General features: G+C 56.0%; 1 protein-coding gene across 1 annotated transcript; it reads right to left on the bottom strand.

Moving 5' to 3' along the window:
- Nucleotides 1–5,433: 5,433 nt before the first annotated feature.
- LOC142827944 (C-type lectin mannose-binding isoform-like) lies at nucleotides 5,434–11,478 on the bottom strand. Its single transcript, XM_075924611.1, has 6 exons — nucleotides 11,369–11,478; nucleotides 10,199–10,277; nucleotides 9,550–9,683; nucleotides 9,144–9,281; nucleotides 8,212–8,335; nucleotides 5,434–5,772 (listed from the first exon to the last, which is right to left on the bottom strand). The coding sequence occupies exons 2-6, from the start codon at nucleotides 10,263–10,265 to the stop codon at nucleotides 5,705–5,707; spliced, it is 531 nt and encodes a 176-aa protein (XP_075780726.1). The 5' UTR covers nucleotides 10,266–10,277; nucleotides 11,369–11,478; the 3' UTR covers nucleotides 5,434–5,704.
- Between the last annotated feature and the right edge of the window lie 12,394 nt (nucleotides 11,479–23,872).

Below are 23,872 nucleotides of genomic sequence, written 5' to 3'. Positions count from 1 at the left end.
TTCTGATCTTCTTCCTTCCTTCTCTTTCTTGGACCCCAGTTTATATAATGAAACCTGAGTCTTGCTTAGCTAGACCGTCACCAATTATTTTAGTATAATTTTACTAACCAATCATAACAAAATGACCTAACCAATCCTACCCCACCACCTTCATTGATTTACACCTAGCAGCATTAATTATCTAGCAGACAGAAACAGTCACAAACTAGCCAGAGATCACCCAGGCAAGTGTTGTGACAATGCTCATAGGATGAGGATCCCACGACATCCTCTATGGAGAAGCAGTTTCTGGCCAGACAGAACGGTGTGACATCAGTTTTCTTTACCCATCTTGAGATCTGTTTCTTTATCTGGTAATGGGGGGGGAGAGGGAAGGTGAGGGGGGAGCTATCAGGGCAAAGTCCCCTCCTCGAAACCTGGTGCGTCTCTTTGTAATACAATTTAGATGGCACGGTGAGTATGTGACTCCAGGCCTTACAGCTAATGGCTGAGTGAGGGTTTAGGGATTTTCTAACCTGCTGCACATTAAACCTGTGGAGGGATTTACCACCATCTCCCGCTTGTGAGTCCTTTGGGCTGCGCGGAAGCCAGTCAGCCACCCTGCGAAACCACGGCAGAGAAGAATGTTGTGGTCATAGGTCATCAAGGTGTTGCATAAAAAAGCCTTCACCTGAGTTTACTTGATTTATACACCAAACTGTAAGGTTTTAAACTGCAACTTGAGTATTTTTGTCAAACTTTGCAATCTGTGTAACTCCCAGAAATTTACTGTAAACTACAGTTTTGTAATCTTTATCACTCTCAGCCACCTAGCTTGTAACTTTCCCTAAGCTGCATTCTCCCCTGGATGAATGGAGAGTGTGAGCGTGAGAGTGTTTGGAGCAATGGGCCACATATTAGTTATCACAGTCTGGGCATGCTCTCTGCTGGAAAAAGGGAAGTCTGGGCATGCTCCCTGATGACGAGGTGAATGAGTCACAGGGGCCATTCGGACACTATATAAAGAGAGGGAGCACATGTGAGACTTCCCCTGATCCTGAGAAGCTCCTCTCCAGTATCTCTCCTCCTGACCTGCTTCCCCAGCCATGATGAGCAGACACACACTTACACAGACATATGGGTTGCAGAAGGAGACAAGGCATGTGGATCTTGGAGGGTCTGAGTGCCTGAGGGCAGGAATGAATGGGTGTGAATGAGTGAATGAATGGAGGGGTGTGCTTGCTTGCTTGCTTGCTTGTATGTTTGTGTGACGGGGCGAGGCAGCCCTGCACTGAACCTACAGGGCCCAGCCAGGGTTACCTGGCTGCAGAGGCCCCTCCCCCACAGCCCTACCGAGCATGCCCGGGCTGCAGCAGGGCTATAAAAGCCTGGGCCAGGTCTCACTCTGGGGAGACAGCTGGAGGAGAAGGGAGCGCTCGCTCAGCTGTTGCCAGGGTCTCCAGGAGAGGCCGGAAGGGACGTGGAGGTGAGTGGGTGCAACCTGGGGACTGCCTGCCGAGGGGATGCTGGCCTGGAGATTGCAGCCAGCTGGGCAAGGACAGGGGCAGAAAGCCCGGGGATCCAGGTAGGAAGTGGCCCAGGGCAGGAGTGGGAGCCGCCTCTCCTGGGCCCGAGAACCTCGGTGCGTTTTGGCTGGATGGCCCCGCCAAGGCAGTGACCCAGTACCTGGTCGCTCACAGGGCCCTGGGCTGGGACCCAGTGGAGTAGGGTGGGCCCGAGTCCCCCTACCTGGGGTGTGCCCCCGCTACAACTATAAACTGCTTCGTGGACTCAGGCCGGAAGGCCGTGTCCTTGCTTAAAGGGCCAGTTACAAACTGCCTTGTGGACTTGGGTCAGGGCTGATTCCCTGGACTCAAGAGGGCAGGCGGGAGGGGCCCGCCACAGTGTGTGAGAAAGGGAGCTCTGTATCTTCTTTAGTTTAAATCTTTGGTGGCTGCTCTCTCCTCTTTAGTTTTATCTAGTGGCAATAAACCCATACTAGTGTAACCCTGGGTGGTCTCCAGTGAGAATATTTTTGGGGCCCCAACAGTGTACCAATGAGACACTCCTTTTATATTTGCTACATCAAGTCACGTGACTGGGGAAAGTCACAGGTATTAGCAACGTGGGCACCAGTGAACCTAAAAATAGTGTTTTACCCTGTTATGTTCTATTTGTCTCCTGTTTAATACAATTATTGTGTGTGTGTTATTTCTTGGAAGTCTCCAACTATCTGGCAAGTAAGTGGGGATTACCCTGTGGCTAGAATTTTCCTCCCATGCTGCCCTGGTGACCCTGCCAGGAAGGAGTGAGGGGGGTGGAGGCACCGCCAAATAAATTCATAGGAAAAAATAAAGAAGAGACACCCTATTGAGTGGGTGGCAGGATTCAGAAGAACCCAGACCTGTCCATCAAGACCTGTAAACAGATTGGCATTAAAGAAGGAAAATAGGTGGAGAGGGGGTGCTACACCCCTTTGTCAGTTGTATGGGGTACAAATCACAGAGGAGGGATATATATTTATATGTACTAGCATATCAGGAGTAAGGAGTTACTTATCGAGTGTAGGACCAGTGTTCACAAGGGCAGTTCAGTAAGGGTGGATGTGGCTCACTCCCAGCAGTTGAAGGGGAGGTGTGAATACCAAGAGAGGGAACAATTCAATTTTTCAGTAATTTTAACTTCTTTTCCTATTTTACCTTCTGAACCGATTTCATTTTCACCAGCATTCCCGATGCGAGGCGAACCATCATCACCAACTTCGATAAAAACTGAAACAAAGACGTTATTAATCACCTCTGCCATTTCCACATTCCCTTGTATTGTTTCTCCCTCTTCACTGAGTAATGGTTCTACCCTGTCCTTGGTCCTCCTCTTGCTTCTAACATATTTATGTGACATTTTCTTCTTGCCCTTTATGTCTCTAGCCTATTGGAGCTCGTTTTGTGTCTTGACCTTTCTAATTTTGCCCCTACGTATTTACGTTATTTGTTTTCATCCTTTATAACTTGATCTAATTTCCCCTTTTTGTGGCACTCCTTTTGGATTTTAGATCATTTGAGATCTCCTGGTTAAGCCAAGGTGGTCTCCTGGCATAAATCCTATCTATCCTATCTTTCCTGTTGGTAGATATGCCTCAGGTACACTCCTAAATGCAGCCCCTGGTGTTAAGGCAGGAAGAGACCATAACTTCTTATGGTCATTTAGTCTATCTTAGGACATGGTTTTATTGCAATGTTTCCTATTAGGTTTTGCTTCTTGTCTGCCTCAGTTGGAGTCTTGTGTCCTGTTTTGGGCACCGCATTTCAAGAAAGATGTGGAGAAATTGGAGAAGGTCCAGAGAAGAGCAACAAAAATGATTAAAGGTCTAGAGAACATGAGCTAGGAGGCAAGGCTGAAGGAATTGGGCTTGATAAGTTTGGAAAAGAGAAGACGGAGAGGGGACATGACAGCAGTTTTCAGGTATCTAAAGGAGTGTTACAGGGAAGAGAGGAGGGGGGAATTATTCTCCTTGGCCTCTGAGACAGGACAAGAAGCAATGGGCTTAAACTGCAGCAAGGGAGGTTTAGGTTCCTACCTGTCAGGGTTGGTTAAGCACTGGAATAAATTGCCTAGGACAGTTCTGGAATCTCCATCACTGGAGATATTTAAAAGCAGGTTGGACAGACACCTTTCTGGAAGGATGATCTCTCAAGGTCCCTTCCAGTTCTAGGAGTCTATGATTTTTTGATTCTTACCCGATTCTGTGAGCAAGTCCTACCTTTTGCTCTTAGCATCTTCGCAGGCAGGCTGCAGACCTAGACTATATCTACCCCACAGACTGTACCGCAGCGCAGTGGTGCCTCTGTCCGGCCTCCTGCGTAGCCACTGGATTAAACCATCCCCTAGAACTGGGGTGTTTTTCTCCCTTGCACTCGGCTGCCAAAGGTGCTGGTGCCGACACAGCCCTAGTGAGCAGGGCTTTGAACTAGGTTAATGGGGGGATGAGCTAAGCCCTGAGGTAAGTGGGGAAGTGTCCTTTCCACACTGGGTGGGGGGAGGAGCCAACTGGGGAAGAAACGTCCACTGGCCAGGACCACGACAGCTCACGAAACCATCAACATGTTTTCTTAGTCTTGAAAGTCCGACCAGACTATTTGTTGTTTTTAAGCTTATCCTCGTTTCTATATTAGTTCTCATTCGTTTGTTTTCCAATACAGGTCCTAACCACCTCAGACAAGAGACGGAGCCCCTGCTGGACCCGCCTGGGCAGCAGAACGGCTCCTCTATGAACAGAACTTCTTCCTTCAGTGAAGCCCTCGCACACGCATGAAACCGCAAGGCCGCTTGAAGGGTATTCAGCCTGCTCGGCGCACAGCATGGGTCACTGTGGTCTCTCCTGTAATCAGAGAGGTGTACATCCGGCCCCACACACCTCTGCCTGCCTCAGCTGCCTATGGGAGACTGGTCAGTGCTGCCGGATTCGTGTTTTGTCCTAGGAGAGCAAGGCTGGACTCTGATCTTTTTGAAAATCAGCTGCCCCTAAGATTGAATGGACATTTTTGTAAATAATCATTGCAATGGTAAAATGCTAGAAATGCCCATGTGTGTGTGGACAAAATAAATACATTTCTGTCATTTGACTCCTGTATTTCATTTGGTCGCTCTTTAGTTTTGTAAATGAAGGCTGCGACTACATTTACATTGCAGATTTGAAATATAAATGTACATTATATGTGTATATATAATATACATATGCACACATAAGTATATATATGCATGCACATTATTTAGATATAGACACACACACAGTGCTTTGATTGACGGTACGCTCCAGGACTGCATACCGGGCGGCTCCTATTTTCCCATCTGAATTGAAGTGTGTGTGTGTGTGTGTGTGTGTGTGTGTGTGTGTGTCCACAGATTTCCACGGGACGGCTACTTCTGGATACTTGAGTACAATGCTAGTTTTCCAGGAGGATACTTTGACTTTTACTGAGTTATGTTTGTTTCACAGCAGCAGTACTTTTACTCAAGTGACTTTTTTTGGGGACTTTTCCCACCAGTGACTGTGGCCCCCAGACTCCTTCCCACAAACTCTCTCTATCCCTCTGCTTGAAATTTGGCTCAAAGGGTGAACTGTGCAGAACCGTATGGCCGGGGACATGACTTCCAACCCGGCTACTGGAGAGATCTCTCGCAGCAGCAGCCCATAGGGACGAGGGATCCAGTGGGTGCGGTTGTCAGGGTCTGGCACAGATCCGCTCTCAGCTCGGGGCCGTACGATGCCTCCATTACTGCTCTGGGTGGAGATCGAGTCCTGCCCCTCAGCCCAAAGGCCAGGTCCAACCTGCCTCGCTCTAGGGTCCCCTCCCTCCTATCCAGTGGGGTCCGGGCTGCTCAGGACCAGAGGGGGCTGGATGGACCCATCTACGTGGGGCCAGGCATGGGACAGAGGAGACACACACAGACCTGCATGCTCAGGAGAGTTTATTGCTGTAGCGGCTGCAGCCGTAGATGGGGAGAGAGGGAGGGGGCAGGGGTGTAACTAGCACAGAGACACTGGGGGGAGGCAGTTTGCAGCTGGGGATGTGAGAGCTGCTCTCTCAGGAAGGGGCAGGACTGGCCCCCGATGCAGCAAAGCAGCCGAAAGTCTGGGACGTTGCCTGATCGTGCCCCAGGGTCCCGGTTCTTTGCAGCCCAGGCGCTGAGCTCCCCGTCGGGCACAGGCAACCACCTTCTCTTGCTAGAGACTGTACATGCAAAGAAAGGAGCTTTCCCTGTCACAGTGAACATCATTCCAGTTCTTATAACCTAGGAGGCAAGACAGAAATCAGTGGGACGGGGGAAGGGCAAGTGGGTGGTGCCTGCCCTGGCAGTGCCCCCCTCCCCCGATGGCATCGTGCAGAGAGACGACCCCGCGGCTGTGTCACCCATTCCCAGCCTCTGACAAAGTTTTTCTTATTGTCCAGCCCGAGCGTCTCTTGCTGCAATTCAAACCCTTTGCTTCTTGTCCTGCCACCAGAGGTTACTGGGGACAAGTTTTCTCCCTGCTCCTTGCAACCCCCTTTCAGGTATTTGGAAGCTGCTCTCCTGCCCCCTCTCCGTCTTCTCCTCTCCACAAGGAACAAACCCCATTTTGTCAACCTTCCCTCCCAGCTCATGTGTCCGAGAAGGTTCATCAGTTTCATTGCTCTGGACCTTCTCCGGTTTGTCCATATTTTCCCTGCAATGTGGTGCCCAGAACTGGACACACTATTCCAGCTGAGGCCAATGTGGGGCAGAGCAGAGCAGAAGAATCGCTTCTCGGGTCTGGCTCCCAACACTCCGGTTCATGCCGCCCAGAAGGAGGTTTTCTGGTTTTGGCAGCCGTGTGGCACTTGTTGATGTGAAGTGATGGGATTAGAACAGCCCCTCTCCCGGACGTGTGAGCCGTGGCCAGAAAGGGGTTAAACAATCCCAGGCCAAACGGCTGGGAGTGAACTTGTCCGGGCGTGTGGGAGCAGTTGGCCAGTGACAAGTAGGACCGGCCAGGGCTGGGAGGCACACGGACGGTGAATCATAGGCGTGCGCAGCGCATTTCATTAAGAGAATTTTTTAAAATGTACTCTTTGACCCCCATTAGCCACACCCCTGATCTATTAACCACGCGCCTGACCCCCAGTAGCCATGCCTCTGAGGTAACACTCTCAGGGCAAGATGGACACATGATCATAAGTAAAAGGTGTCATGTGACCCCCCTCTAAGGACTTTTCCCACCATCCTCCTACCAACAAGGATTAGTTTAGCCCCCACCAAGTCCCCCTCATGCAACTCTCCTGCAATGGCATTAACCCAACGTGTGTGACATTAACTCGGGGGCGGAGAGGCTGGGGAAGTGTTCCCTCTAAGAGGAAGAGTGAGGCCCTGGGTGGCCCGGGGGAGGGGGCTGCCTTGGGAAGGTTTGTGGCAGAGGAGGAATTGGATTCCTGGCCAGACCTTGCCATGTGGCTGAGCAGACCAACCTCAGGGAATCGCAGCCAGGCGCTCTGCTCCCAGCTCCACCACTGGCTGCGGGAGGAGGGCGCATGGTTCTGTCTCTCATTGTGTCTCAGTTTCCAAAATGCTGCTGCGCTCTGTGACAGGGTGTGGCAGGGTGAGGGTCTCGCCTGGCGGCGTCTCCACCACAAGGATCCCAGAGTGCTCTGCCACTTTAAGAGCAGCTGCATTGCCTGGCTCTGCCCACTCGCTGCCAGTGCCAGGTGCTTGCTCGTGCGCAGAGCCCTGACCTGGCTTGGCTCGTCTCAGCTCCAGGCAGAACGCACTTTCACTGCGGCTCCCTCCATGGCCTCCTGGGGTGGGCTCTGAGCTGCAGGCTTTCTCCATGTGGGCTGTGGCAGCCCTGCCCAGCCAGCCACTAGCTCCAGTGCGGCATGACCCAGCCAGCGGCGATACCCTGGGCTGCGGGGCCCTGGCACCAGGGGGCAGCTCTCGGGCTTAGGCCACCAGGACGCAGGCGGGCAAGTGGTGCTCGTAACATGGGGAACCCAGCTACCTCCCCTGTACATGGTGTAGCTGCCCTCCTCCCTGCATGAGCGGCTTCGCTCTGCTGCCGCCAGAGTTGCACCGGGGTGCGCCAGGGGCCGGGCACAGCACAGGATGGCCTCTCCCAGGAGCAGCCACGGTGCAGGCCTTGGAGACTGACCCAGAGCCGGCCAAGTGGTTTTAAAGTCTTGGCCATGATGTTACGCCATTCCCGGGCATCTCTCAGCTCAGCTGTTGCGCGGAACGCTGCGCATATGTAACCCACACCCCTAGTGTGGTTGCTGAGCAATGCAAGTGGTACCTAGTCCACAGCAACAGTTAAGATCAAGAGACGTCTACAGCAGGGGCTGGGAGCCAGCTGGCTTTTAGCTCAGAGGGTAGAGGCTTCTATAGTCAGCTCCCAAGATCCCAGGTTCAAATCCGTCTTGGTGGTGGTTACACATGCACTCCCTCCACCCCATCCAGCAGCCTCCTTTGAGATGTTAGGGTGTGCCTGGGCACCCCATGAGCAGGCCTATGCTGTGAATTAGAGGAAATGCCACTTGGATGTGTTTGCTTGGACCTTAGAGATGCTACCATGGAAACAGACATTTCCTCTGTCACAGAGATCAGCCGGGGGAGAGGCAGGGAGACGGGACAGGAGGCCAGGCCCTCAGCGGGCTGTGTGATGTGCACAGGGTCCCTGCAGGACTCCTATCTTGGTGCAGGTGTGTTTGAGTCTCTGCTTACCGCTGGAGGCCCACACCTCGACACAGTACTCATTGTTTCCGATGTTGTCTGGTTTGCCAGCCGCCCAAGTACGGTAGCGATAGACGGAGCCATCTATCCACACCCAGGTCTTGTCCTGCGGAGCCTGGGGAGAAAGGTTGTGGGGAGCCGGGCAGAAGAGACCCTGGTGATGCGGCACCATAGACACACCAAACCCGCATACAGCAGGGCCCTGCTCAGGCCGGGGCGAGAGCGGGGGAAGGGGCAGCCCAGAGACATGGACGTCACAGTAACGCTCAGCCCCTCAACTTTCCCTTCTGCCCCCCAAGCCCTTCACTGATGGACCAAATCCCCGCACCAAGCTGCAGTCACTCGGGCGGGGGGGGGGCAGTCCCCAGGGGCCAGGGCCCGCCGGGGGGGCAGGGGGCTTCCTGTGCTGGTCTCAGCCGGTGGGAGCAAAATCGACGTGTGTCTGTGATGGAGACGCTGGGGGTCGGGGGAGGGGACTCGGGGCCGTTTCCCTCTCGAGGGCTCAGCGCCAGCCTGGCCCCAAGGCAGCAGGAACAGTAGCTCCGGACACTCAGAGCAGGGGACAAGGGGCCGGTCACTGGAAGGGCCTGGCTCTGGCCTGGCCTCGGCTCTTGGGGGGACTGGCTGGGTTTGGGGGGCACAGAACTAGCTCCATGCACTGCCTGGGGAGGGGGGGCTGGATAGCTGAGCAGGCTGGAGAACGGCTCACAGGATGGGGACAGAAAGAGGGACAGGAGCAGGAGAGACGGGGCAGTGCAGAGAGGAGACACTGGAGTCCATGAGGGGGGAAGGGCATAGGAGTGGGGGAGGGAGACCGTGGTGGCCACATGAAGGGATCGTGGGGTTTGGGATGTGGCCAGCCCCAGGAGCCAGAGCCGTGGGGCGGGGCAGCTGCCAGAGGCCAAGCCGGGCTGGGCACTCACCTTGCTGGGTTTGTGGAGTCCGATCCAGACATTGGCCGTGTCGGTCGACTTGCTGAGGTAGCGAGCCACTACGTCCCTTTCTGCCTGACTGAGGATGGAGGCCAGATGGGCCCCGGGATGGTGATCCTGACACTGCACCTGCAGCAGGGAGAAGGGCCAGGCCCATGGATGGGAGGATGCTCATTGCCCTGGTGGGGGGCCCTGCCTCTTCAGGCTGCAGCGGGGAAGGGGCAGCTGGGAGGGGAGTAAGTCCCCTCTCGGAGCCTGTTCCTGAGCCCCGGAGCCGGGCCCCGATGATTCATCTCCACCACTCCCCACACCTACCGCTTCAATCCCGGCCACCGGAGCCAGTCACCAAACCCACTACCCTGCCCCACCCCACACATCCTGGAGAGGAGCCTCCTACCTCAGCCTCTTCCCAGGTCTCCTTCTCAGGGAAGAACATAAAGCAGTGGTCTCTGTAGCGGAGCCAGTCCTGGCGACAGCCTGTGGCTTTTATCCCCGATCCAGGCTGGAGAGAGTGCTCACGTCGGGGCGAGGCTGTTGTGGAGGGGGGAGAGGGCGCGGAGCTGTCATTAGCCACCCGTCCAGCTTCTCCAGACTTCCACAAATGCTGTGAAATTTCATCCTCTCCCAAAATGGCCCCTCTCTCCTGTTGCTTTCAGCAGGGCTGAAGCCCCTCAGCTAAAAGAGCTGCCACCCCCTCGCCCGCTTTCCCTGTGGCAGTGAGGCTGTGCTTCCGACAATGACCTCTGTCCCCTCCCCCAGGGGACAGGCACTGGGGTGTCCTCAAGGGAGATGGACAACCCCTGTCTTCTGTGCCAGGGCGCTGGGAAGGTCGACACAAAGGGGCAGCAGGGCGGTGGAGTCAGAACAGATGGAGACTGTGGGGTGAGGATGGGGAGCACTGGGTGTCAGGGCGACACTGGTGGGGCAGGGAGCAGAAGGGAAGTTGGGGCACAGGGGTACAGCACAGGCTGAAGGGACCCCATGTGCTACTTTGCTAAACTAACAGAGCCTGGGGTGTTAGGCCGAGGGGCGGGGCAGGGACTCACCTTCCAGCGAGGGGTTAAAGATCAGGCAGCCGAGGAGGCAGAGGCTGAAGAAGGTGACTGGGCCCATCGTCTCGCTTCCCTGGGGAGAAAACACACAAGGGGGATGGGCGGGGGAGCCTGACACCCCCCTGGAAAAACTCCACCCCCGTCCCATGGGGCATTTCCCAGGGAGGGTTCTGGGGGGGGCTGTGCGCTAAGGAACCTGGCCAGGATGAAGGGCCCCAGGGGATCCCAGCCCCCAGCCTCGGGGTCCCTGCTCAGAGCCCGTCTCCCTGGCTCCAAAGGGCCCTTTGGTTCTCCCCCTTGCTGAGCCGCGCCCCAGGGACAGAACCGGACACCCAGCAGGGAGCCGGGTCCCAGCTCCGCAGGGCCTGGGCTCTGCAAGCCGCACGGCCAGGGACCCCCACACCAGGGCTGCAGGGGGGGACCCCAGAGGGCAGCAGGGAGGCCGGGATCACTCAGGGGACCCAGGAACCGGATCCTCAGCACAGTGATTCTCAGAAGGGGCATTTGCCATCCCCCGCTGCCCCTCCCCCAGTGCTGGGCTGGCAGGGCCCCACACAGCCCCCCCCATGGGACCGGGAGGGGGGAGCAGGCGGCGGGAGGGAGGAGTTTGGAAGGGCCCCAGGGCCAGGCGGGGGGCCGGTCTGTGTGCACATGGCTGGAATGGCAGCAGCAGGGGCAGCCCCTCGGCCACAGTCCTCTGGCCAGAGAGCGGGGTGAGTGCCGGGAGCACAGAGCCTCTTGTCTCCATCCAGCGCCCGGGGCACCAAACACCCACTGACCCCCCCCCCCCCGGGGCCTTTTCCCCCTCACAGGTGTGTGAACCACACTCATTTCCCCCCATGGACCCTGAGTGTCTGGGAAGCCGACACCATGTGTGGGGGGGGGGGGGAGAAAGAGCAGAGGGGGGATAGTTGCTGCACCTTGGGGAGGGGCTGGATCCCCCTGGCACCGTGACGGGGAGAAGGGCCCAATGGGGGAGCCGCCCTGCGGAGCGCTGGTCCAGCAGGGACCGGGCACGGGGCCGGGGGCTGGGCCTCGCTGTGCACGGGAAGCAGTGGGACCCAGAGGGGTTCCTGGCGCACACAAGGCACCAGCCCAGCAATGGCCCCACTGCCACCAGCCACCAGCACAGGGGGGAGACGCGGGAGGGAGCCGGGGACTCACCTGATTGTCGCTGGGGAGCTGCTCTGGTGCCGGGTCGGTCCAAGTGCAGCCTGACGGGGCACTGGCCCTGCCTGGGCATTTATAGACCAGTGGGGGAAGGGCTGAGAGGGGACCAGTTATCGATAGTGAACATGCAACTCCGAGAAGATGGCAGATACAGTCATTTCCTACCCACGCAAGTGGCGATAAGGGGAGTCACGACCCACCTGCCAGCTGGTCTGTGGCCAGGCGCACGTGCTTGTCAGGGCTCAGCTAAGAGATACGATAAAAGCTGGTCCTCCCGTCTCCCCCTGCCAGTGCTGAGATCCATGGGGCTGTAGGGAGCAAATGCAGAGCGCTCTACTTAGGAAGGAACAGCTGTAGCCAAAATGTAGTATTTTAGGGTTTGCAAAAGAGTATAGTAAGTATAATGAAGGCTATAAGTTCTCTGTTTGGCTTATAAGGATATGTCTAAACTACAGCGCTATTTCGAATTAACTTAATTCAAATTAAGCTAATCCAAAATAATGCATCTAGACACAAAAACTAATTCGAAATAGCGTTTTTCTAATTTTAAATAGCACGTCCACATTGAGTGGACCCTGAATTGAAGGTCAGGCTTGCCGGAACCAGTGCCAAAAGGGAATCAGGGTGGGTATGTCTACGCTACAAAGTTAGTTCGAACTAACGGACATTAGTTTGAATTAACTTTGATAGGCGCTACACTAACCCTCCGTTAGTTTGAATTTAAATCGAACTAACGGAGCCCTTAGTTCGAACTAGGTAATCCTCATTCCACGAAGATTAAGCCTAGTTCGAACTAGCTAGTTCGAATTAAGGGGTATGTAGCCCCTTAATTCGAACTAGTGGGAGGCTAGCCCTCCCCAGCTTTCCCTGGTGGCCACCCTGGCCAACACCAGGGAAACTCGTATGCCACCCTCCTGGGCCCGGACCACTTAAAGGGGCACGGGCTGGCTACGGTGCCCGTGCCAGGTGCAAGCCTGCCAGCAGCCAGCCAGAAAACCCTGCACCTGGCACGGATCGAGCCACCCACCCGATGCCCCCCAGGCCTCCACCTCTTCCCAGGACCAGGCTGGCGGCTCCTGGGAGCTTGCCCAGGACTGCAAGAGGCGGGCACCCGCCTGGGCTAGTACGGACATTGTGGACCTCGTCCACGACCTCCGCACTAGGCACAGGAAAGTGGCCGTCTAGGGCAGGAGAGCTGCCAGCCTGGCCACCCAGGAGCAGGTGTGCAAGAGAATCAAGGGGCTCCACTGAGACCCCCGACACTGAGCCCTGAGCTTACAATGGTCGTCCGTAAGAAAAGCAAAAAAAGATTTTGAGGAACAGCTAGCCAAAAACTCAAAAAGAAATAAAAAAATGTTTTTTAAGTACATTAGAAGCAGGAAGCCTGCTAAAAAGCCTGTGGGTCCCCTAGATGATTGAGCTATAAAAGGAGCAATCAAGTACGATAAAGCCATTGTGGAGAAACTAAATGATTTCTTTGCTTCAGTCTTCACGGCTGAGGACGTTGGGGAGATTCCTGAATCTGCACCGTCCTTTGTGGGTGATGAATCTGAGGAACTGTCCCGGATTGAAGTGTCATTAGAGGAGGTTTTGGAACAAATAGAAAAACTTAATGTTAACAAATCTCCGGGACCGGATAGTATTCATCCAAGGGTTCTAAAAGAACTTAAATGGGAAATTGCTGAGCTATTATCTGTGGTTTGTAACCTATCCTTTAAATCGGCTTCCGTATCTAATGACTGGAAGGTAGCCAACGTGACACCAATATTTAAAAAGGGCTCTAGAGGCGATCCTGGCAATTACAGACCGGTAAGTCTAACTTCAGTACCGGGCAAATTAGTCGAAACAATAGTAAAGAATAAAATTGTGAAGCATGTAGAAGAGCATAATTTGTTGGACAAAAGTCAACATGGTTTCTGTAAAGGGAAAACCTGTCTTACTAATCTATTAGGGTATGTCTACACTACCCTCCTAGTTCGAACTAGGAGGGTAATGTAGGCATACCGCACTTGCTAATGAAGCCCGGGATTTGAATTTCCCGGGCTTCATTTGCATAAGCAGGGAGCCGCCATTTTTAAATCCCCGCTGCTTCGAACCCCGTGCAGCGTGGCTACACGGGGCTCGAACTAGGTAGTTCGGACTAGGTTCCTATTCCGAACTACCGTTACTCCTCGTGAAATGAGGCTACGACAAATCAGGAAAGAGATCTTGGAGTTATCGTGGACAGTTCTCTGAAAACTTCCACACAGAGTGCAGCGGCGGTCAAAAAGGCAAATAGGATGCTAGGAATTATTAGGAAAGGGATAGAAAATAAGACCCAGAATATCTTACTGCCCCTGTATAAAACTATGGTACGCCCACATCTTGAATACTGTGTACAGATGTGGTCTCCTCACCTCCAAAAAGATATTTTGGCCTTGGAAAGGGTTCAGAAAAGAGCAACTAAAATGATTAGGGGTTTGGAACGGGTCCCATACGAGGAGAGGCTAAAGAGACTGGGACTTTTCAGTTTAGAAAAGAGGAGACTGAGGGGGGATATGATAGAGGTCTATAAAATCATGAGTGGTGTGGAGAGGGCTGATAAAGAAAAGTTATTTATTAGTTCCCATAATAGAAGAACTAGAGGACACCAAATGAAATTAATGGGTTGCAGGTTTAAAACTAATAAAAGGAAGTTCTTCTTCACACAGCATGTTGTCAACCTGTGGAACTCCTTGCCAGAGGAGGCTGTGAAGGCTAGGACTATAATAGAGTTTAAAGAGAAGCTGGATAAATTCATGGAGGTTAGGTCCATAAAAGGCTATTAGCCAGGGGATAAAATGGTGTCCTTGGCCTCTGTTTGTCAGAGGCTGGAGAGAGATGGTAGGAGACAAATCGCTTGATCATTGTCCTCGGTCCACCCTCTCTGGGGCACCTGGTGCTGGCCACTGTCGGTAGACAGGATATGGGGCTAGATGGACCTTTGGTCTGACCCAGTACGGCCGTTCTTATGTTCTTATGTTCTTATGTCCTGGGTCAGACCAAAGGTCCATCTAGCCCAGTAGCCTGTCTGCCGACAGTGGCCAACAGTAGGGACCCTGAAGGGGATGGACCAAAGACAGTGACCAAGCCATTTGTCTCGTGCCATCCCTCTCCAGCCTTCCACAAACCTTGGGCAGGGACACCACTCCTACCCCCGGGCTAATACCACTCCATGGACCCAACTTTCATGACTTGATCTCACTTCCCTTTAAACTCTGTTCTAGTTCTAGCCTTCACAGCCTCCTGCAGCAAGGAGTTCCACAGGTTGACTCTTTGCTTTGTGAAGAAGAACTTTCTGTTACTAGTTTGAAGCCTGCTACCCATTCATTTCATTTGGTGTCCTCTAGTCCTTCTTTATGGGAAGTAATGAAGAACTTTTCTGTATGCACCCTCTCTACCCAACTCCTGCTTTTAGAGACCTCTATCCTGTCCCCCCTGTGACGTAGTGGGGGAACCTGTCTGGTTTCTATGCTGCTGGCTCTGGGGTAACCCCCACTGCTGCCGTGGGTACCACGACCCAGCAAAACAGGATGAGTCACTATGCAAAGGGATCTCTCAACCAGTATGGCCAGACACCCCCCATGGAGAGGAACAAAGGAAGGTGGATGCTGCCCTGGCTGGGGGGGCAGGGCTGGAAGAGTGTTGGTTAGTGGCTGTCTGGGAGCATGGAGGAGACAGCCTAGGGACAGGGGCTGGAGTTTAGGGGCCAGTCTCCCCCATCTCAAGGGGGCCTGAGGCATCCTAGCCCAGCTCTGTGACCAGATTACATCTGTGCTGTGCTGTATCCTGGAGAGGCAATAAACTTCCTCTATTCCACCGGCTGGTGTAGTCTGTTTGTGCCATTTCGGGGTGCAGGAGACGGGGGACCCCCAACGCGCCATCACACTCCCTCTGTCTCCTCTTTTCTAAGCAGAAAAGTCCAAGTCTCTTTAGCCTATCTTCATATGGGACCTGTTCCCAACCCCTGATCATGTTAGTTGCCCTCCCCTCTCCCAGCCTTTCTCTTCCCCTCTCCCACCTCCTTTTCCCAGTCTCCCCCAGTTTTGTTCAATAAAGACAGATTCAATTTTTGAACACAATTGTCCTTTCTTTTGTACATCAAGAAGAGGGGCTAGGGAAGGGTAAGTGGAAGGAGGTGAGGGAGGAATGGGGCACGAGTCCCCAATGGGGAGGACTGGGGTGGCTCTGCGGGCTTCTGGGGGTGGAAGCTCTCCTGCAGCCCCCCAATTGCCCCCTCTCCCCAGATGGCAGCCTGCGGCAAGTGCAGCCGGGCTGATGGCCGAGTGGTGTGATGTGCCCAGTGTGGGCACTCAGGGCACTCCAAGCCAGGACTGCTTTGCAAGCGGGGCACCCCTTAGAACTGTCTGTCCGGGGTGGGGGGTCGGGACCCTTTAAGCGCAGCCCTCGGCTAGCCTGAGGCAGCAGCTCCACGCTCTAAGTCCTCCTCTGATGCCCTGCCGGCACTGCTTCCGGCCAGCCTTAAGCCCGGTTCAGGGTCCACTTAATGTGGACGTGCTAGTTCGAATTAGCAAAACGCTAATTCGAACTAGTTTTTTAGTCTAGATCCGTTAGTTCGAATTAGCTTAGTCTAGATCTAACTAATTTAGTTCGAATTAACGTTGTAGTGTAGACATACCAGGTCAGACTTAGTGTGTGGGGCTGCGGCCTGAGTCTAGCCGAGGTCTGTACTTAAAGGGACCTGACCCCACCTCGGACAGACAGTTCTCAGGTTTCTCTGCTTGCTGGTCCACCTCGCTGAGGGACAGCAAAGCATTCGTGTCTCAAAGTGCTCTGCTTGCCCTCGCTCAGGACACCACGGCACCCTGCAACATGGAACCAGACCTGTGCCTGGGCATGCCGGTGAGTCTCATGGGGTCCTTGCCATCAGCCCGGCTGCACTTGCTGCAGGCTGCCATGTGGGAGGTCCAATGGGGGGCTGTCAGGATCCAGGAGGCCCTGCGGGAGAGTGTGCACCCCGAGGAGCCCTCAGAGCCACACTGGTCCTCCCCACCGGGGGCTCGTGCCCCATTCCTCCCTCACGTCCTTCCACTTACCCCTCCCTAGCTTCCCTTCCTGATGTCAAATAAAAGACAAGTGTTTTCAAAAATATTAACTGGGTTTATTGAACACAACTGGGAGGGGGAATGAAACTGTGGGGAGACAGGGGAAAGGAGGTGGGAGAGGGCAGGAGAGAGGGTGGGAGAGGGGAGGGGGAAAACTGGGAGGAGGGAGCTGGAAGGGGGAAGCCAGGGGAAGAAGGGGGAGGGGAAGCTCAGGGATCAGGGGTGGGCGTCTCGCCGGACCAACCGCCTTCCAGCACGGCGAGGGAGGGGGCCTCGGTGTCCCCTGGGGGATGGGATGGAGGGTGTGGAGGTTGAGGAGGAAGAGGTGGGAGGGGGGCAGGAGTGGGAGGAGGAACAGTAGTTGGGGGGGCAGGAGGCGCAGGACCGGCACAGGGCACCATGCTCTGCAGCAGGGCCTGCAGGTGACAGTTCCTCACTCGGTCCTCCACAAGCTGCTCCCGGCAGAGCTGCAGGTCCTCCAGCATCCAGGCCTCGATGGTGCAGTGCAGGGCTCCCAGGTGCTGGTCCCGGTACTCCTGCTGCATGGTGGTGGTCCGGAGCAGGCCGCATGTGCAGGAGCGTGTCCCGGGCGGGGTGGTGCTCCCTGCACGAGCAGCGGGTGCAGCTGTAGAGAAAGAAGAGAAGTGGTCAGTTCTCCCTGGGGACGCAGAGGATGATGCCCAGCCCACCCCGCAACGTGAGGGCGACCGTGCCCTGCACCGTCAGAGCCGTTGTGCTTGCACAGAGGCCATGGTCAGGATGCCTGGCTCTCCCCGGGACTGGGAGCTGCCCCAAGACCGCACCCATGTGCCTGTGCCGTGTATAGTGCGGTCGGGGCGGGGTGGAGATGTCCCCTGCCTCTGTGTAGAGGGTGTGTGTGAAGGGAGAGAGTCCTGCTGGGTCCTGTCCCAGGGTTGGGAGAGTGTCAGGTCTCTTCACACACGCATGTGCCTATTGGGCCATGGCCCCTGGGTGTCACGCAGCTGGAGCCACCTGCCCAAGGGTGGCATGGCACGTGCTCGCACGTGCACAAGTGGCTGCGTGATCCGTGGGAGGCATGGCCCATGTGCGCGGCCCCTAGTCTCCCTCCCCACCTCCCCCCCAGGCAGGGGACAGTGCTGGCATTTACCCGGTATGGCCTCCCTGGCCAACCCTGCCGACTCTGGTGCCGGAACAGCTGGCGGTGGCCCCTCCGGTCCCAGCTCGCTGCCTCCCGGGCTGGCGCGGACCGCCCCACCACCCAGTAGTTGGTCGAGGGCGGGAAAGTAGGGGCAGGTGGCAGCCCCTGCTGTGGCGCCGCCCCCGGTGGCCCTGGCATACGCCTGCCGCAGCTCCTGGGTGCGCCTGTGTCCCTTTCAGCCCCTGCTGGCCCCTGGGTGCTGGGGGACTGGGCGGGGGACAGCTGGCTGTCGCTGGCTGCCTGGCTCATCGTGGGGCCACTGGGTCAGGGGCAGAGACTGCTGGCAGGGCTGGCTCCGGCAAGTGTCGTCTGGCCAGAGTCTACCCCTTTAAGTGCCCGGGGGGACATGACAGCAGTTTTGAGGTATCTAAAAGGGTGTTACAGGGAGGAAGGGGGAAAATTGTTCCCCTTGGTCTCTGAGGACGGGACAAGAAGCAAAGGGCTTAAACTGCAGCAGGGGAGGTTTGGGTTGGACAGTAGGAAAAGCTTCCTACCTGTCAGAGTGGTTAAGCACGGGAATCAATTGCCTGGGGAGGTTTTGGAATCTCCATCTGTGGACATATTTAAGAACAGGTTAAACAGACACCTGTCAGGGATGGTCTAGACGGTGCTGGATCCTGCCGTGAGGGCCGGGGACTGGACTCGATGACTATCGAGGTCTCTTCCAGTTCTAGTGTCTAGATTGTAAGACTGAAAACGAACGCCCTGCTTCCCATCTCATGATCACTGCTTCCCAGTTGTCACCCATCTCTACTTCACCTATTAGTTCCTCCGGGCACGTCTACACTACAGCGCTAATTCAAACTAACTGAGGGTATGTCTACACTACTCCGCTAGTTCGAACTAGCGGGGTAATGTAGGCATACCGCACTTGCAAATGAAGCCCGGGATTTGAATTTCCCGGGCTTCATTTGCATAAGCGGGGAGCCGCCATTTTTAAATCCCTGCTGGTTCGAACCCCGTGTAGCACGAGGTGTACCGGTAGTTCGGAATAGGAATCCTAGTCCGAACTACCTAGTTCGAGCCCCGTGTAGCCGCGCTACACGGGGTTCGAACCAGCGGGGATTTAAAAATGGCGGCTCCCCGCTTATGCAAATGAAGCCCGGGAAATTCAAATCCCGGGCTTCATTTGCAAGTGCGGTATTCCTACATTACCCTCCTAGTTCGAACTAGGAGGGTAGTGTAGTCATACCCTGAGTTAGAATTAGTTAATTCGAACTAAGCTAATTCAAACTAACACGTCTAGAACTAAAAACTAGTTCGAATTAGCGTTTTGCTAATTCGAACTAGCGCGTCCACACTGATTGGACGCAGGGGGGCATTTAAGGGCAGCTGAAACAGGTTCTGGCAGGGCATCAGGTCAGTAGTTGCTTTGTGTGGCTGCTGTCTGAGGCTATCTCTGAGGCTCGAGCTTAAAGGGACTCCCCTGGACAGCCGGTTCTCAGCTTTTTCTGCTTCCTTGCCAACCTCGCCGAGGGACAGCAAAGCGTTGCTCTCTGTGCCCGTCTGTGTCGATGCTTCCCTTCGGGGACGCCACCACAGGTGGCAACATGGAGCCAGAGCTCGCCCTGCACCTTCTGGTGCACTTTCTGGACTTGCTGCTGCAAGCCTGCCACCAATGGCTCGAGGCTGCCTGGCACCACCTGGTGCACGTCAGCCCCCTGCCTCTCCACCTGGCCGCCCTGGGGTCCGTGGAGGAACCGCGGCGGCGCCCCGGCACCGGCGTGCCCCGCCGCGTCTGATGTCTGGACACCAGCACCGAATGGTGGGACCGCATCGTCCTGGAGCGCTGGGAGGACCGACAGTGGACCCAGAACTTCAGGATGAGAAGGGACACCTTCCTGGAGCCCTGTGAGTGGCTCGCCCCTGCTCTGCGCAGAAGGGACACTCGCATGAGGCCCGCCATCCCCCTCCAGAAGCAGGTGGCCATCGCCCTCTGGAAGCTCTCCATGCCGGACAGCTACCGATCCGTCGGGAACCAGTTCGGCGTGGGGAGATCCACCGTCGGAGCAGTGCTCATGCAGGTATGGCGCTCGTCGGCCACCGAGCCGGGGCGGAGGGGGCTGCAAGGAGGGGATGGGCCGCCCCAGGGACAAAGGGGGGGCGGGAGGAGGCGAAAGTACCCCGCACCGGAAGGGTCAGTCTGTCCCGGCCGTAATACACGCCACCAGGGGGATTGCTTCTGGGAGTGGGGCGCGGGGCACTGCCAGGGCACGAATGCTCCCAGCCACCCGGATGCCCCACTGATTGGCGCTTTGCTGTGTCTCTCTCTGCAGGTGGTCAAGGCCATCAACCGGGTGCTGCTCCGCAGGGTGGTCCGCCTCGCCGACCCGGACACCGTCATCCGGGGCTTCGGCACCCTCGGCTTCCCCAACTGCGGGGGGGCCATCGACGGGACGCACATCCCCATCCGTGCCCTGGAACACCAGGTATCCCGTTACGTGAACCACAAGGGGTACTTCTCCGTGATCCTGCAGGCCGTGTGTGACCACCGGGGACAGTTCACGGACATTAATGTGGGCTGGTCCGGCAAAGCACACGATGCCCGGGTGTACCGCAACTCCTCCGTGTGCCAGCGGCTGCAGGACAGAACCTTCTTCCCCGACCGCCACATCAGGGTCGGGGACGTGGACATGCCTGTGTGCCTCGTGGGGGATGCCGCCTACCCACTGCAGCCCTGGCTCATGAAGCCCTACACGGGGCACCTCAATCCCTCCCGCCAGGCCTTCAATGCCAGGCTGACCAGGGCCTGCATCGTGGTGGAGGGGGCCTTTGGGCGACTGAAAGCCCGCTTTCGATGCCTCCTCACCCGTTTGGACCTGGCCGAGCACAACATCTCTCTCCATGTTGTGTGCTCCACAATTTCTGTGAGCGAAAGGGGGAGGCTTTCCTGCCAACCTGGATGGCTGAGGCTGACCGCATGGCTGGACACTACGGTCAGCCCCGCACTGCCGCCATCCGGGAAGCCCAGCGGGGGGCCGTCCGGATCCGGGAAGCCCTGCGGGAGAGCTTCCAGGTGGAGGAGAAGGACTGACCTCTCCCTTACATGCCCCACTGGGGCCTTCTTCCACCCTACCCCCCTTCTCCTTTCCCCTCCCTTCCTACTGTAAAATAAAGACACCTGTTTTTCAACCAAAAACGTCTGTTTATTTTACATAACTGGGGTGGAGGGAGGGAGGAATGAGGGTGGGAGAGGGGAGGGGGAAACCTGGGACGAGGGAGCTGGAAGGGGAGGGAAGGGAAGAAGAGAAAGGAAAGCTCAGGGGTGGGAGTCCGGCTGCCTCTCCCGTCTCGCCACACTGCGGGTCCGGGGGCGTCGGTGGGGAATGGTTGTGGAGGGTGGGGCAGGAGGGACGGGGGGTGTGGAGGAAGCAGGAGCGGGAGCAGGAGGGGGAGCTGGAGAGGCAGGGGGAGCAGCAGGGGGAGCAGGGGGAGCAGCAGGAGGAGCAGGGGGAGCAGGAGCAGGAGGAATTGGGAAGTGGTCTAGCAGGCTCTGGAGGTGGCCTCGCAGGGCACGGCCCTGCTCCTCCAGGGCCTCCAAACTCCTCCGGCGCAGCCTCAGGTCCTCCTGGACCCAGTGGTCCTGGGTGCGGAGCTGTTGCTCCAGGAACTGGAGGTGTCGCCTCTGGTAGTCCTCCTGGTTCCTGGCTGTCCTGCTTGCCCGGGCATGGGCAGCTGCTGCAGGCGGGGTGGTGCGCCCTGCAGTCCCAGGTGCTGCAGCTGTGGTGCAACAAGACCAGCGGTCAATTACCCCAGGGGCCCAGGTGTGTGAAACTCAGCTCCCATCTGCAAGGCCAGGGCCCCTGCAGGCTCCCCAGCTGCTGCTCCGTGGTGGGCAAGGCCCAGGCACACGGTCCCGGGGCTCCCTCTCGCCCCAGCCCCCCGTACACATAAGGGGAGCACGATGGTACTCACAGGTGGACGCCTCCCTGGCCTCGGACGACACAGGCGAGCGGCTCTGTGGGGTGCCTCGGGGGTCCCGGGTCCTGGGCAGGCTGCCGGCAGGCTCCTCCTCCTCCTCCTCCGTCTCCAGGAGCGGTCCCTCTGCCCCGGGGTCTATCATGTCCCGAGGGGCAGGGACGGCATGAGCCCCCAGGAGGTGGTCCAGGGCGTGGAAGTGGGGGCAGGCCTCCGGGTCGGCCCCTGGCTGGCAGGCCCGGGAGTAGGACTGCCGCAGGTCTTTGATCTTGCAGCGCACCTGCTCCCGGCTGCGCTGGTGGCCCCTGGCGGCCAGGCTGGCAGCCATGCGTCCGTAGACGGCCGCGTTCCGGTGGCTAGTGCGGAGATCGTGGACATTGGAGGCTTCCCCCCAAACCTCGATGAGGTCCACGATCTCCGCACTTGACCAAGCGGGAGCCCGCCTCTTGCGTCCCCGGGCAGGCTCCTGGGAGCCGCCAGGCTGGTCCTGGGGAGCAGTGGAGGGCTGGGTGTCCTCGGGTGGCTGGCTCATGTTGTGGTAGGTGCAGGGTCTGCTGGCTGGGTGCTGGCAGCCTTGCAACTGGCACAAACTGTGTAGCCAGCCCGTGGCCCTTTAAGGGCTCTGGGGCCGGGAGGGGGGCAATAGAGTTTCCCTGGTGTTGGCCAGAGTGGCCACCAGGGAAACCTGGGAAGGATTAGCCTCCCACTAGTTTGAATTAAGGGTCTACACAGCCCTTAATTCGAACTAGTAAGTTCGAACTAGGCTTAATCCTCGTGGAATGAGGATTACCTAGTTCGAACTAAGCGCTCCGTTAGTTCGAATTAATTTCGAACTAACGGAGCGCTAGTGTAGCGCCTATGAAAGTTAGTTAGAACTAACTTTGTAGTGTAGACATACTCTCCCTGTTTGTGAGCAGCAGGTCAAGCTGCGCACGGCCCCTGGTTGGATCCTGCAGCACTTGTACCAAGACGTTATCCCCAACATTCTCCAAACACTTCCTGGATTGTCTGTGTCCTGCCGTATTGGTCTCCCAACAGATGTCAGGGGGGTTAAAGTTCCCCATAAGAACTAGGGCCTGCGATCTGGAAACTTCTCTTAGTTGTCCTAAGAAAGCCTCATCTGCCTCATCCACCTGATTCGGCAGCTTGTAACAGACACCGACCACAACATCACTGCTGTTGGTTGCACCTCTAATCTTAACCCATAGACTCTCCGCTGGCTTTTCTCCCTCTATATACTGGAGTTCTGAGCAATGAGCAATCGTAGTGCTCTCTTACATACAGTGCAACTCCTCCTCCTCTTCTCCCTGCCTGTTCTTCCTGAACAGTTTATACCCTTCCATGACAGCGCTCCAGTCATGCGAGTCATCCCACCAAGCCTCTGTTATCCCAATTAAATCATAGTTCCTGGACTGGGCCAGGGCCTCCAATTCTTCCTGTTTGTTATCCAGGCTACTTGCATTAGTGTGCAAACACCTCAGATTACCAGTTGATCACCCTACCCTCTCCATTCGAATCAGGGCTCCTCCTTTGTTGCTCGTTCCTCTTTGCATTTCTTCCCGGTATTCGACTTTCCCATTCACCTCAGGGTTTTGGTCACTGCCCCCACAACGAACCTATCCCCACTTTCACACCACAATCATTCACTGGTAAATCACGCGATGAGCCAACCCCACAGGACTTTGGGCACCCAGAGATCTTTAGCTTAAGTACAAGGGGCGTTGTTGGAGGGCGAATGGGGAAGCCAAAACAACCCCCCTGAAGAAGAATGAGCAAGAGAGAAAGAAAGAGAGAGACAAGCAACCAGCTTCCCAATGAACGTTATTTATTTCTGGGTCATGAGTATAGATATATGAGGAGCCAAACACACAAAACTGTGACTATCTTAAATCTAACAGTTACAAGATTAAATCTAAATTTACAGATGTTAGGGTAGCTAACCATATAGCAGTTTACATAGGGCAGGGTCAGGAGGCTATGCTTGTGGGGGAGGGGAAGAGAGAGAGAGAGAGAGAGAGAGAGAGAGACCTCACCAGTCCATGGAGCTTGCACTGAGCGGGGTTCCCAGATGCTGATGGGAGCCGGGGGTCCAGAGGGCAGGAGACCAGCAGAGCAGAGCCCCCAGCACGATCAGACAGGAGATGAAGAAGCCTCAATGGAACTGATGCAGTTTAAATCCAGGTATCAGAACAGTTGTTCTTGGGCAAGGGTAGGAGTTTGTATAGAGACAGGACAATACAGTAGTTCAAAGAGACACTGCATGTGTTTAAGAGTTAACGGAGGTGAGACAATAGACTGATCACTCCTGGCTAGGGG

Source organism: Pelodiscus sinensis, chromosome 1 (assembly GCF_049634645.1).
Source record: "Pelodiscus sinensis isolate JC-2024 chromosome 1, ASM4963464v1, whole genome shotgun sequence".
Classification (NCBI taxonomy): domain Eukaryota; kingdom Metazoa; phylum Chordata; order Testudines; family Trionychidae; genus Pelodiscus; species Pelodiscus sinensis.
This window is presented reverse-complemented; position numbering and strand designations above follow the sequence as displayed.